General features: G+C 37.4%; 3 protein-coding genes across 8 annotated transcripts in view; 1 reads left to right on the forward strand and 2 right to left on the reverse strand.

Moving 5' to 3' along the window:
* Positions 1-3,412, reverse strand: part of LOC107737519 (serine/threonine-protein kinase WNK3-like) — a 72,619-nt gene extending 69,207 nt beyond the window's left edge. For all 4 annotated transcript variants that reach the window (XM_016549018.1, XM_016549016.1, XM_016549017.1 and 1 more), the window contains exon 1: positions 2,963-3,412. The gene's annotated coding sequence lies outside the window, so the exon portion shown is untranslated. The remainder of the gene's footprint in view (positions 1-2,962) is intronic.
* A 2,194-nt stretch (positions 3,413-5,606) lies between these two features.
* Positions 5,607-11,933, reverse strand: LOC107737523 (protein FAM3A-like). Its single transcript, XM_016549020.1, has 10 exons — positions 11,675-11,933; positions 11,245-11,307; positions 11,048-11,155; positions 8,289-8,312; positions 8,067-8,190; positions 7,688-7,746; positions 7,552-7,602; positions 7,389-7,473; positions 7,117-7,243; positions 5,607-5,841 (listed from the first exon to the last, which is right to left on the reverse strand). Exons 2-10 carry the CDS (start codon positions 11,255-11,257, stop codon positions 5,743-5,745), a joined length of 690 nt encoding a protein of 229 aa, XP_016404506.1. The 5' UTR covers positions 11,258-11,307; positions 11,675-11,933; the 3' UTR covers positions 5,607-5,742.
* Positions 11,934-12,239: 306 nt separating this feature from the next.
* LOC107737522 (isocitrate dehydrogenase [NAD] subunit gamma, mitochondrial-like) overlaps positions 12,240-15,011 on the forward strand; it is an 11,743-nt gene continuing 8,971 nt past the window's right edge. For all 3 annotated transcript variants that reach the window (XR_001639805.1, XR_001639804.1, XM_016549019.1), the window contains exons 1-6: positions 12,240-12,378; positions 12,803-12,850; positions 13,364-13,375; positions 13,499-13,596; positions 13,683-13,798; positions 13,887-13,947. Coding sequence is in view for 1 of the 3 variants with exons in the window: in XM_016549019.1 (XP_016404505.1) it covers positions 12,313-12,378; positions 12,803-12,850; positions 13,364-13,375; positions 13,499-13,596; positions 13,683-13,798; positions 13,887-13,947 (401 nt within the window). In the remaining 2 variants the exon portion in view is untranslated. The remainder of the gene's footprint in view (positions 12,379-12,802; positions 12,851-13,363; positions 13,376-13,498; positions 13,597-13,682; positions 13,799-13,886; positions 13,948-15,011) is intronic.

Here is a 15,011-nt window from a genome sequence, read left to right on the forward strand (position 1 = left end):
AATCATTACGTTCTCACCCCTTGGCGGAAAAATATATGAGCTGTGTGGCAGTTTAGGGAAATACCTGTAAATGGTGCATCGCGCACATGGGGTTATCTGACGGAGAGACGCAAAGCAGACGCAAAACGTGCACCAGCAGTACTTAAAAGAACACTCGACCCGTTATGCAACAGCAGCACTAATTTTAATCCTGTACCAGACCAGATCCGTCTGACATAATAAAGACCGTGAGTCGCGACCCAAACCGCACCCGCATTAAATCTATTACATCAGGTAGGCAAATAAATGAAAAGAGCATATTCAAATATGAGCCTTTACTGTTAAATGCGTTTGCGGTTATTATTGAATTTCATTAGTCCCAGTTATGATTTATGTGCAGTTGTTCACGGAAAAGTGAGCAAGACACGACAGTTAGGCTACAATATCATGATTATGGTTAAATAAGAAAAAAGACATCTAACCATCATAACCAAATTAGGCTACATAAATTTTCATATTAAATATCTCAATACACATAATTAGATTGGACATTAAGCACAACTTGTGTAAATTTGTTTTAGTAAAAAGGCTTGACTGCTCCATTTTGGTGTATATGTGTATAATTTTACCATTTAATCAATCTTAGCATGCGTTAATTTTGTGTCGCTAGACGTTTGCCTATAAGGCTAAATTATGCCTAAGTCTTTCTTTGGCCTGCGCTCTGGAAGTTATCTGTTAATTCTGCTAAACTTTAATTAAAACTGAAACTAAAACTGAAACTAAACTATATAAAAACTAAATAAAAATGTGCTCACAAAATAAAAACTAAACTAAAACTAACAGCAATATTAATGAAGCTAATAAAAACTAAACTGAATTTTATAGCAAATTTGAAAACGACATTAAAATAAAACTCATTTAAAAATTCAAAACTATAATAACCTTGCAGAGCCCTCTTTTTAAAGTAAAATAAGCTCTGAGGAAGTGGATCCAGTTAAGAGACCAAGCACAGCGTCAAGACAGTAAACATTAATAAATGAAATCTGGTGCCTGTAATATTTCAAGGTGTAGACTACAGCAAAGTGACAGCTGGAGTTGAAGGTATAAAGTTTGTTCTCCTAATCCCATTAAGTAACACCAAGAACAACACACAACAAACACGTTTGTTCAATCTAGGTCAAGCATGTGAAAGTGAGTGTCACTATGGTCACAGAGGGTAGGGTACACAGTGAACCCGAAGAAAAAAAAGACTAGATACTGCCTTCACTTCGTTCAGTCTATGATATAATCTAGGTGAGACCGGTTTAATCAAAGCTTGCCATGATGAATTGTGGATTATACATAAGTGGCTTACTATTGTGCTTTTGAGGTTTATGCCTAAGTAAGCTTCTCTTGATTTTATCCTATCACAGAATATGGGGCAGATAACCACTGAAGTTGAGGGATTTTTAACATTTTACTTAACTTTTACACTCATCACTGCTTATTCCTCATTAGCATAGACTGCACAAAGTTGCATACAATACTGTTCAAAAGTTTGGGGTCATTTTTAATTAATTTATTTAAATGTATCAAATATGCAGTAAAGATATATAAAATGTTAGAAAAGTTTTCTATTTCAAATAAATGTTGTTCTTGTTCTATTTATCAAAGCATCCTAAAAAAAAAAAAAAAAGAATATTTATTGAGCAGCAAATCAGCATATTAGAATGATTTGTGATGGATCATGTGATACTGAAGACTGGAGTAATGACAGCTGGGGTAAAATTCAGCTTTGCCATCATAGGAATAAATTACATTTAAAATACATTAAAACACCTCTTTTACAATGCACATTCAAAAATGCCTAGGTGGCATAACTGTGATGCCATGTCACAACAAAACCGTAAAACAAGTGCATTGACTGTCTTCCAAAGTCATTAAGATGTGTTTTTTTTAATCACATATATCACATATTTTGACTTTTGAAAAGGCAGGTCAAATCAGGTCAGATCAAATGGCCTAACATTAGTTAAACCCACTTGATATTTGACCAAATTCATCACTTGAATAAAAAAAAAAATTACTTTAAAAATATTTTTGAAAACTATTACAAACATAATAATTGGCGCATTTATTCTAGGTGCAAGGACCATGTTTTGACCAATTTATTTGTTGATTAAACCACTTGACATTTTTAGAGTCCATAAATCAAAACCGATTTGTAGAAACTGGCACCAACCATTATTAAAGAACTTGCCAATTTAAACTAGATTTCTCTTTTTCATCATCTCAGACATCCTTATTGGTCAGTGGCCCATAAAAAATCTCCTACAACATCATGATACTATTTAAACAAAGCCCCAAAGAAAGATAAAATAGTCAACTATTACAACTGGCACCATCTATTAGCCACTACACTGACCAACAGTGGCCAATGCCTTGAGTTAAAAACACATAGCAACAGAAGACATGGCAGCCACAAAACATACACAGACGTGTGCTGTTAGGTTGTAACGTACAAACTGAAGCACCATCAGTCGATAAATTGACAATTAGCATAAGAAAATCGGTCAAAGGCAGCATATGACATAATACAGACAGATAAGAGAGCAAACGCCTGTCTGAGCTGCACATTCAGTCTTCATTTACATTGACTCGGTTAGCAAGACGGATGAAGAATATAAAAGACAATAACAAGAGCAGAAACCTCCTCGGAATCAGAAGTAAAAAGCAGACTAAGAAAAGGTGAAAACACCTGTATTTTACCGTTCAAGCGGTAATAATATTGCTTGTCTCGTCCACTGCCAATATCTATTTCAGCACCACGGTGTTGTGTTGGCATCTAAGCTATGTTTGCCTTGGATTCCTGTATGTCTGAGAGACATATACAGCAACCTAAAGATGCGTTTTTATTTAACAATTTATATCTATAAAGACAAGTCCTCTGAATATCAAGAGCTAATGATTATTTAGCACAACAGTCAATGGTAACGTTACTCACCGGCGTGCTGCATCCTCTGTCGTTATTAAAACTGAAGCAGCTTGTCGAAAGGTCTCGCTTTCTCCAATTTATGTCTCAGACTCAACAGTTCGTCAGCATCGCGTTGGATATGAGCGTAATTTGTCGTGTAAGGTTGCCGGTGTTTACTCCTTTTCTTGGAAGAGCGTTTGCTTCTCTTGTTGAGCGGCGTCGTTAAACCCCGCAAATCCGCCTGGACACATCATCTGTTAAAAAACACATTGCTCTTCCTTTCCGCGAGATTATCAGCACACCTTTCCGCCGGTGAATGTAACGGCTACGTATTCACATAAGTTTATTTTACATCATTTACAGAGCAGCGCCCGTCGCTGCGGCGTTCGTGGTCGTTCAATCGAGCACAATCGTTTCTCTTTTTTCGGTTAAAAACAGAGACGCGCGCGCGCTCGCTCGCACCGCGTGCTCCAACTATGCGCGCCGCCGCCTCTGTCTGACCACGCGAGGTCGCGCATTGTCCCAGCAAATGTCTGATTAAACAATGAGATTTGGGCATTCTGATATAATTAATTTACATTTTAATACGGTTGTTACTTATTAGGATAAAGGACATGTCTGACTTTACTTTTTGTTGTGTTTTTTCTATTCATATTCCGATCCTACAATATCACTTGACAATCCATGTGGCCTTAATTATGAAAATACATCATTTAATGCAAGATGCGTGATGTATAAATCAAAACACATTATATAACTAAAGCAGAACTTTGATGACTGAAATGTATTCATGTTAATGCATTGATTATGGAGCTTTACTAATAACTTTTTTTTTTTTGATAAATAGATAGGCTAGTAGTACCAAATAAAACTAATAAAAGTACTTTTAAGCCTGTAAGTTCATAGTCTGAAGTGTATAGTTAATATGTGAACCACAGATCCCCATAAAATTCTGTGACATAATTTGCAATTTACCAACAGTAACAATTGAATACACTGTTGAGAAAGTTTCTAATAAATGAGCAATACTGGGAATGGAATAAGACTAATTTCTAATACATATTTATCACTGTTATGCGTGCTAATATTGAACCCAAAGCTGAAGTGTATGTGATATACTATAGTATATAGATATTGAAAAACATAGCCTTCTAATCACTATTGGATTACTTAGTATATAAAAACAAATAAACTACATACATAAAATAGGTAGTAGTTAGTACATAGTACCATACATTAAAAAACGTATTAAAAGTATAGAAAAAGAAAATTAATTAAATGTGACCCTAGACCACAAAACCAGTCATAAGGGTCAAATGTTCTGAAAATCATCTGCATCATCTGAAAGCTGAATAAATAAGCTTTCAACTGATGTTTTGTTAGGATAGGACAATATTTGGCCGAGATACAACTATTTGAAAATCTGGAGTCTGAGGGTGCAAAAAAAAATCTAAATATTGAGAAAATCGCCTTTAAAGTTGTCCAAATTAAGTTATTAACAATGCATATTACTAATCAAAAATGAAGTTTTGATATATTTACGATAGGAAATTTAAAAAATATTTTCATGGAACATGATCTTATCCTAATGATTTTTGGCCAAAAAAAAAAAATTTCATCGAAAATTTTGACCCATACAATGTATTGTTGGCTATTGCTACAAATATACCTCATTGACTTAAGACTGGTTTTGTGGTCCAGAGTCACAAATTAAGTCTACAAATACTTTTATAATCGTACACAAACTGCCATTTTAGGGTCCATTTCAAATTCTTCCTTTGCTGCCCTCTAGAGTATAAGAACTGTAATGCCGCTGTCCATGGTGCTTGTTTGGGTGATTTTAATTCGCCGACAACACACGTGATCACGCGCTTCTGTAAATGGGTTTACTGTGTGCATGCGAACTGAAAAGTGACAAGTATGCAAAAGAAGCAGCCACAAGTCACTTCCTTTGGAACAAACTGTATAATTCGCCAAAACCCCATTGCGTTTCGAGACTGCAAAAATAGGGCGTTTCAAACAGCCAACCGATACCCTGCTCAAACAGGAAGGGATACACATATGTGAGAGTTTATTATGAGATAAGGCAAACGTAATCCTCCTAAAAAAGGCTGTCCTAAATAAAACTACATGAATAACCTTTATGTTTGGGTTGATTCCCAGCAAAGATTGTCTATGCAGTGCATTTCATCAGTGCATCATTTTACAAAGAACAAAAACTACACATGGAAGAACATTGGTGCAACTTAATGGAGATGAGTCTTACAAAACTGATCTTATTACAAGCATGGATTAGAAATAGGTGACTATTTTTAATGGACTCTCTGGACATTCTTTAATGTGTATATAATAATCTGTCTTTGAACGTAAATGCATATTAATGGCATCCTTCAGAACAACCGCTAGGCAGATTTTTATACAGCATCAACTTTACACATTTTAAACTGTGTATATATATATATATATATACATATATATGTGTGTGTGTGTGTGTATATATATCTCCTTTCTAAACATACTATTTAAATATTGTTAACAAATATTTAATGTGCCTGTATTTTTTTCTTCATAAAAACAATTCTTCTTTTGTCAATCACAACAATTCTAATTCCACCGGACCAGACAACTTCCAGTTATATTTTCAATTCAATTTGTTTCTTCGCCTTGAAAAGAAGCAGACGGCTCTACAAGGAAAATCCACTTCAAACCATCCAATGAGTAAAATCTTTAGGCAGCTGAGTTGTACTTGTACGTAGTGCTCCTTGATCCTCGTGTTAGAAGTGTTCATAGTTCAAAGCACCCATGAGGCCTTAAGTTTCTAAAGGAGCGCGCAGAGGAATGCAGCCATCCATCTCCAGAGACTCGGGCCAGCCTTCATATTTATTACTGCTTTTACTGTTTTTCATCCGCTGAAAGAAAGAGAAAAAAGTCTTGAGCTGCTTTAAGAATCTAAAATTGTAAACTATTAACCCTTTAAAATGCACCGATAGCTAATCTCTGCCCTCACTTTTTACTGTTGCTCATTCAGACATCAATGAACAGCTCTATTTGCACTAAAAGGTTCTAAAATTGGCTGAATATGAATTGTACATGAGCTAGAATGAAGTGAGACACTGCAAGGCTTTTTATCTGCAATTTTTGCTTTAAAGAAACACAGCAATTAATTGATTAAAACATTTAGCAAGACGGTTTAATCCAAAGCGACTCGCAAATGAGAAATATTAGAAGCTATTTATTATACAAGAGCAAAACAAGCCAGTAAGCAGTGCCAAGTTTCAAGACCAAGCTTAAATGAACGTAAAACATTCAGAAAATTACAGGGAAGAGACTAGTTTTTTTTTTCCAATGTATTTTTAGCAAATGGCTTTGATTGGGGTTTAGGTTCAATCACAGAGAAAGGGGCAGTTTGGGGTCTATTTCATGATGGTCATGATGGTTTCAGGTGGAGGTTGGAAGGTAAAACCATATTCAGACAGAAAGGTTCTGATGTTATAAAGCTCAGTATGAGTAGTTAAGTTTATCCAATAAAACTTATCTTTGATAATCAAAATGACATATTTAAACACCTTTCCCATGAAAATATCTTCATCTTGCCTTAAAATGGCTTAAATTTACCTCAACACTTTTATCTGATTATACATGGACCCATGATTATGCAAATTAGTATCCACCTCCACTCAAACACACCAGCTCGGACTACCTGCTCCACTTTCACTCAGTTAACTGAAGTAGTAAACATTACACAATGGCATTTGTCAATATTGGATTAATTCAGCAATGTTTGAAACGGAAACGGATTCCTAAGAATTATACAGGGTCATTTACAAGGCAATGTATCAGAGAGCCAATGCATTTTATGTACCTTACCTTTGGCTTGACTATGTTACCAAACAGCTAATGTGTTGCTAATGTTACACAAACCATGTTCCCTTGATATGCTAATGATATGAAAAGCCCAACCCCACAATTTGATGGGACTCAATACATGTTTGTTACGCTTTGAAACACACTTTTGAGACATTCTTTGGTAGCAAAAGTGTTGACTGTTGAATTAGCACATAGTTTGTCATTAATCATTAAAAACACTAGACAATGTAAGAAACTTGAGTTTCACAACAGGGGGGTTTTAAAATTGACCTGAGCTTGCACACAAAAATTTGCATATTTCTTCCCATAAATCCTACCTGTTCAAATGGGCTCTTATTTTCTATTCCTTTGGCTCCAACAAACACCCAGCTATCCCTGAAGCTCAGTTCTTTCGCTGCTGTGCTCCCCAGCTCCTCAAACAGCCGTCGAGCCTCATCATTTAACCTGTGGAAGGGTTTAACAATAAGTAAATCCAAGAAACAATGGAGGAAAAGAGCCCCTGTTATGCTCTCGATTTAGGAGTGATTAAAAAACACAACAACGGTAATCTGGGTTTAAAAGTAGGTTGCAGAAATAAATAGACTCTTACTTGGTGGCCGGGTCATCAAAAGAAGCAACAAATACTAGCGTTCCTTCATGGAGAGGACGAAGAAACTTCAGCAGCTCTGAAACATCTGTGTGCGGAGAGAGAGAACACTCTGAGAAAACAGCGACATAACCAAAGTGATACATCACCCGAAAGGTCAACTTACCTCCTGCCCACATATCAAATGCTTTTATTTCCAAAACATCTCCATTAACCCCTGAGAAATGGAAATTGAATTGTCATCAACAATGCATATACAACACATGCAAAAATATAGCAGCATAAAAGAATGAGAGATTTACCATTTACTAAGGCAATATTGAGCCCTCTGCCAGCATTGTTTTTAGCACTACTGACAAGACTGTAAGACCACAAAAACAGAAGTGAAACAGCATCTCAAAACACCATTTTAGACATTTAATTCTATGGTAGAACTTAAGGAAGGGTCAGAAAATGGATTATGAATATGAACAAAAGATAGGCATGGAAAGAGAAACAATCGCCTACTTGCATCACATTCCCCAAAAAGATTATGAGTCTGGTAGTGAGGGCCATGAGAAAAACAAAGATGATATGATGAATACCAGTGGAGACAGAACAAGAAATAGGGAAGGAGCTCATGCAAGCTAATTAAAGAGACCAACAGCGACTAAGCAGCAGCGAAAAGGCCAGGCCACTTGCATTTTATCCTCCAGACAGATTTTGGGGCCGATGACATTGGCAGCACCAGAGGTCATCCGGAACGCGAGATGTTTGGGGGGACACGGTGCAGACAGGCCACATTTGTACTTGCGTGGTCGTGGTTCTGCAGGAGAGCAGGTTATTGCATTGCACGATTAGACTGCTTAAATGTTTCTTGCAAAAATGTATAAATGCATGTTTTAATGTAAAAAGTCATTTTACCTGGAGTGGGCTCTTCTTGTCCACCTATGAACGACAAAACTTTGTGAATGACCATTTATGCCGAGTTCACACTGCACGATTTTCAAAGTCATCGGGTCACCGTGTTTTTTTTTTCGGACTATCTGAGGTAGCAGTCAGTCGCTGCTGTGTTCACATTGCACGATGGATCGGCGACAGGAGGTTACACACTGCATGACTTTACAATAGGAAGAATCGCCGACAACTCTGTCTGGTCCGCAAACTACGTTTCACAACAAAACACACGCGAGAAGTGATAAGGAAATAACGCGAGAACCCGCGTGCGTCAGACCGGAGTTCACGAACAAGACTTGAATTATAAAATATATACAGTATATAGCCCGCAAATTGTCTGTGACTGATTTCCAGCTACAAGGAGAAAAAGAAAAACAGATTATGCAGGAGGGAGAAGCAGGGAACAGGGATTGGGTGTTCTGCAAAGAGAGTATTCCATCAGATCGCGTCTTTGATAATTCACACTGCGTGATTATCACTCGCGTGACCGAGCACCGATTTGCCTCCGATTTCGGGCATTTGTCGGCGATTTCGCAAAACCTGTCGGCGAGTGAAAAATCGGGCTAATATATACACATGCAGTACTAAGTATATTTCTTAGTACTGCATTGTTACATCCCATGTTAATTATGATGTGTTTTGGGTACGGTGTTTGCTTTTCCCTCCCCTTTTTCTCTGTTTTTACTTTCGTTTTCAGCAGGGCGACGCGGGTACCTGAGTGGTCTAATTCTCTGTCAATCATCAAGATGCTTAGTGACGACAACGCGCGGCTTCACCAATGAGGGCGCGCTATTTGATTATAAAGACTGCACCTGTGCGGGAAGCGGCAGTTCTCTTGCATGCTAGAGCACTTATTCTGTCGACCTGTTGTGATAGCACTTGCGTGCTTGTTTGTTTGCCCTGTACGATCTTGATGTTTGGATACTGCTCGTGGTAAAGTCTGTGTTCTTTGATAACTTAGTGAATAATGGCTCATTCGATCTTTCTTCTCTTTGGGGTTTTCACCGTTTTTGCTACCTGGTTGTCAAACCAATATTACTAAACGGGGAAAGAGAAAAAGAACAGGTAAGATATCAGATGATATACATGTGCCACACTGAGTTTTCAATTGTGTATAGAACACTAGTTTAGTGACACGTGCCACCTTATTGTATTTTTGGTTGGTAGTAAGAGTAGTTTATTTAGGGCGTCTTTGACGCTGAAGATTTTTCTTTCTATTTAATTTAGGGGTTTGTTTTTGAATATTGATGGCTGAGTTAGATTAGAAGTTCTCTGTTTTGTTTTTAGTAAGATTGGTTATGTTTTGTTTCTTTTTGTTTTTGTTTTGGCACGGTCTCGTTCTTCTCTCTTTTCCCTGTTCTTTTGTGAACCTTTTTGCTTGGTTACAAAGTGTATATAATTTGTTAATTTATGTAAATAATATTCAGGGTTAATATTTCATTCCATTTTGTCACTGTAATAAACAGACACTTTGCTGAATTCAGAACGGGTTGTGTGTGTGGTTGTTTTCCAGTACATGTTCAGTGTTTTGATGTTGCACCCCTTATTTCCTCTAGACTTAAAGGGGTTTGTAACATGCATGTTCTAATGAGTAATATTGTTTCAAATCAAGAAACAGGATTGTGTTGCCTGATAATATAACATAACATCCTCTTAGAAATAGGTTAGGATGCAGATGTAGATTTATGTTCAGTTATATCTGTAAAAATTGTAGCAATCTCATTTTTATAGGGTGAAATTGAATTATTCTGACTGTTTGAGGTGTTTTTTTTAACCATTGGTCTTCCATAGTAGCATACATTTAGATCATGATAATCACAGTTAAAACCACAAATATAGCACCTCAATACTATGGTAAAAATGTAATATGGCTTCTAGGTATCTGTATGAAAAACAGTAGTTTAAATACATTTAGTATAAATTAGGGATGCACCGATACCGATACTGGTATCGGGCCCGATACTGGCCTCCTGTACTCGTACTCGTTCGGGCGAGTACTGGAAAAAGTGGTATCGGTGCATCCCTAGTATAAATGCATAAACGCCATTAATCACAAAACAATACAGTAATTATATTCCATTACTCCTCCTTTAATACATGTCTACATTAATAATATAATAAAATTTGACACAATACCGTGGTGCAGTTAGTGGTTCTACAGTAAATCTATGGTAAATGATGGCGATTTGTAGATTAAAAAGCCTTCCAACTGTATCGTTGCGCAGTGTTTCTCCTGTTTGTCAGCGCTGTATCATCTGGCTGTAAACAGTTATTTGTGTTCTTCGCTGAATTCAAGCACTTCACACAGGATCTCACAGCACTTAGTGTCACGTGATCGAAATTCATCATCTGCTCTAGTGAAGCACTCTGTTTCTATACTATCTACTTGTTTTCTTTTTATTTATCTATTCATTTAAAAAAAAAAAAAAAAACTTGCTACATGTACTGCGTTAAGACTAACTAACTTGTCAGAGCAATTACATATTACAAAATACTGGACACACAAGTGAATTACTGAAACTTTAATTTGAATTAAAAGGAAAATGGAAAATCTAAAAGTATCTAAACTATTAGGTTATTAACTTTAATAGTATCTGAATGATACTAAAATAACACTGGTGTGTGTGTATACATACACTCACTAAGATAATAGCATTGAAAATAGCCATGAAAAACCTATAGCAGTCAACCACCAATACATCCACTAATACATGTAACATCCTTACCACTAAACAGCATTCGTATCAAGGAGTTCCCATCCCCTCCTAGAATAGAACTTGCTAGAAGCCAGGTAAAGCCCAACAGAAGAACCAAAGCAACAGCACGGAGTGCCACTGGGGAATACAGAGGAAGGAAATAATGTTTGAATGCCATTTTAAGAGGAAACTTCACCAGTACATGAGAAGCATGGAAATGCACAGACCTGCAAACCTCATGGTAAACAGATGTCAAAATCTGGTCAGCAAATGGCCAATGTGATAAGATTCTGTTTGGAGTAAGTGAGAACATTAAGTTTATAAAGCAGCAACGCACAATAAAGCATAAGTTTCCAAGTTAAACCCGGGAGAGAAACTATTAAAAACTAGATTGAGCAGCTGGTCATTCAGGAAATGCTGCTCAAACCAAGTTCATACATACTTTTGAGCAAGTTTGATGCCCATTTCTGCCAAATATTTTACTTATATGACATTAGACCTGTTAATCAATTGGAAAGCAAACCTCCCTGGAATTGATACCTAGACACCAGATTCATACTGTAGGCTGCTCAAACAACTATTTAAAAATCGGATGGCAATCATGGAATCCAAACACACGTTACACACATGTATTTAAAATTAAAAATACCGTCGAACCTGAAATCTGCAGCCAGTGACCCTGTGCAGCAGGTTTGTGAAACAGATTCTCCCTTGTGCTTTGACTCTGTCACGACTAATTTACTAGCGTTCAACGCAGCACGTTCATCTTAAAAACAGTGTCGACTGAATTAGTCGGCAACAAATACAACGAACATTTAACGAGCACACAACTCTGTAATAACGAAATATCCTTGTTCGGTGTCCTCCAGAAGCGTTCATCTGTTGCCAATACACAAATCCCGATGACACTCTTCCGGTTTGGGTTGCAAATTATGAGCATGTGGTTCTTGTGCGCACCCACCCAATATGCAAATATCATCTCTTATGCTCCAAATGTTTATTTAGCTTAAATGCAGATTACGCATGATCCATGTAAAATAGTGTTATTTATATAAATAGAGAGTAGGTGTGTAGTACTAGACATTCTTTAATAATGTAGCTTTGAGACATTATATCAGAACAACGTATTTAAACGTACAATAACAAATCTGTATGAGTGTAAATTTGTCAGTGGCAAAGTAATTAATATAATCTTTAACGTAATTTAAAAGGCTTATTTGAAAGAACGTAGTCCGGAACCTTTCTCCACCGGTCGGTGTTTAGTCCGGAATATAACGCACACGCATACAACTATCATGATGGCCACTCTTACTAAAGCTTTCAAACCAATCTTGGGAAGGCAGTTGGGAAATACAGCAAAGGCAAGGCATTTTATTTACACAATATGACCAGAGAAAATTTGTAAATGCAAATAATAATACGAGGTTGTTAATCACCGCTGCAAATTAGCGTGACATTTCAGTAAGACAAGGTCAGAGCTGGCTAAACAGCATAGTGTTAGTACGCATTATACTTGCATTTTAGCTCAAACAATTCACTTACGTATTTGTTCATTTATATTTCAAATTATAGTGCGACGTTTAATCAATGCAAATACGACTGACTGACAAGATGTTTCAGGATGCTTTCAGCGATTGGCAGTGTTTAAAACGTAGTGAGCAGCTAACGTAGACAACATTTTTGGCATTGTAGTCATCAGATGTTGCTGTCTAAGTAGGCAGCGCACTAGGTTTTGAAACACAGCCGTGCTCTAACATGTAATGCTTCATGGGTCTGTTTTTGTAGGTCTTTGGCGCAGCAGTCAACAGTCAAAGAGGAAAACCTACATATGCAGTAGGTTTGTTTTTTTATACGTGACATGTGGCCAAGTATGGTGACCCATACTCGGAATTAGTGCTCTGCATTTATCCCATCCAAAGTGCACACACACACACACCCGGAGCAGTGGGCAGCCATTTTTGCTGCGGCGCCCGGGGAGCAGTTGGGGGTTCGGTGCCTTGCTCAAGGGCACCTCAGTCGTGGTATTGAAGGTGGGAGAGAGCGCTGTACATTCACTCTCCCCACCTACAATCCCTGCCGGTACGAGACTCGAACCCGCAACCTTTGGGTTACGAGTCCGACTCTCTAACTATTAGGCCAGTCTAATGCTGTTTGCTGTCTTTACCTGGCAGCATGATGTTTTCTGTCTTTACCTGGCAGCTGATACTATCTATCTATCTATCTATCTTATTGCACTATTGATTAGAAGAAAACGTGAGCTTAAGGAATTAATTGTGGTTCCTAATTCTCTTATCACTAACTGTAATTTTTTTGTTTCTTCACATCTGACCCTCGTCTGTTTTGAAGGGACGAATCATAGTAAGTATGGAGTAACATAAAAGTAAACATAAAAGCATGTTGTCATTTACCTCAGTTATTTCCACGATTATCATGCACATGTAATATGCCCACTGAATGTTTATTCATTATGTTTATTTGTAGCCTCCTCCTGCCAAGTATGGAGGCCGGCATACTGTAACATTGATTCCTGGAGATGGGATTGGACCAGAACTGCTTAACCATGTGCGAGAGCTCTTCAGGTTTGTCAAATCAATACTTTACACAAATATAAATCGTGGCTGATAATAATATATTGCCACATTTAGATTTTCCTGTTGAATCATAGGTTCAGCTGTGTTCCTGTGGACTTTGAGGTGGTGCATGTAAATTCTGCATCAACTAGTGAGGACGACATCAATAATGCCATTATGGCCATTCGCCGCAATGGAGTTGCTCTTAAGGGTCTGTACATCCAGATAGTAATTGACAAGCTATTTTTGTTAGATAGATAACGAAACTAGTTTTAATTTTCATCTCTTTTTTTTTCCAGGTAACGTTGAGACTAACCACACAATGCCTCCTAACCACAAGTCACGGAACAATCTTCTACGGTAAGCCTGAAAGACAAATGATTACAGTCATGGCCAAAAGTTTTGGCAGTGACATAAATTTTGTGTTTTGCAAAGTTTGCTGCTTCAGTATTTGTAGATTATTTTTCCACATGTTTCTATGGTATACTGAAAAACAATGATAAGCATATCAGAAGTTTTAAAGGCTTTTATTGGCAAAAAAATATGAGTCAATATTTACAGTGTTGACCCTTGTTCTTCATAACCTCTGCAATTCGCTCTGGCATGCTGGATATTAGCTTCTGGGCCAAATCCTGACTGATGGCGATCCATTCTTGCCTTATTAGTTCTCGGAGTTGATCACAATTTGTGGGCTTCTGTTTATCCACTCGCCTCTTGAGGACTGACCACAGGTTCTCTATAGGATTGAGATTCGGGGAGTTGCCTGGCCACGGATCCAAAATTTCAATGTAATGAGCTACGAGCCACTTCTTTATAACTCTTGCTTTGTGACATGGTGCTCCATCATGCTGGAAAATGCACGGATCATCACCAAATTGCTCATGGCTCCTTTTATAGCAATCAGTCTGCTCTTACAGTCTGAGTATGATAGTGATTTCACCTGACTATGTTAGCTGGCCATTTTGTGTCAGGATCAAAAAACTGTGATTTTATTTATTTATTTATTTTTATAAATTATTTTGCCAATTAAGCTTTTAGCAAATGCATCTGATCACTCTACACAATAATCTAGAAACAATGTGAATGAACACCACAACAGCTTAAGCAGCAAACTTTGCAAAACACAAAATTTATGTCACTGCCAAAACTTTTGGCCATGACTGTACACAATTAATCTGTTTATACCAGCTCCATCAGATGTTTATGCTGCTGTATATGAAAGTTGTACAAAGTTGTTGGGCTCCTCAGTTTGAGTTTGATGAGTGATGCCAGAGAGCTTCAGATTTGGCCTCCTGCCCATGACAGTGTGTCTAGACCAATTCACCTCCGTTCGATCTCAGCACAGCTGTCACACTCTCACTCTCTCTCTCTCTCTCTCTCTCTCTCTCTCTCTCTCTCTCTCTCTCTCAGCACGGGTCTGTGTC

Source organism: Sinocyclocheilus rhinocerous, unplaced genomic scaffold (genome assembly GCF_001515625.1).
Source record: "Sinocyclocheilus rhinocerous isolate Xijiao unplaced genomic scaffold, SAMN03320098_v1.1 scaffold72, whole genome shotgun sequence".
Lineage (NCBI taxonomy): Eukaryota > Metazoa > Chordata > Actinopteri > Cypriniformes > Cyprinidae > Sinocyclocheilus > Sinocyclocheilus rhinocerous.

Coding starts and splice junctions, on each gene's coding strand:
- LOC107737523 (XM_016549020.1), bottom strand. Junction 7,747..8,066: donor ATCTGTCTGGAGGATAAAAT/GCAAGTGGCCTG, acceptor GTGGTCTTACAG/TCTTGTCAGTAGTGCTAAAA. Junction 7,244..7,388: donor TTTGATGACCCGGCCACCAA/GTAAGAGTCTAT, acceptor ACCCTTCCACAG/GTTAAATGATGAGGCTCGAC.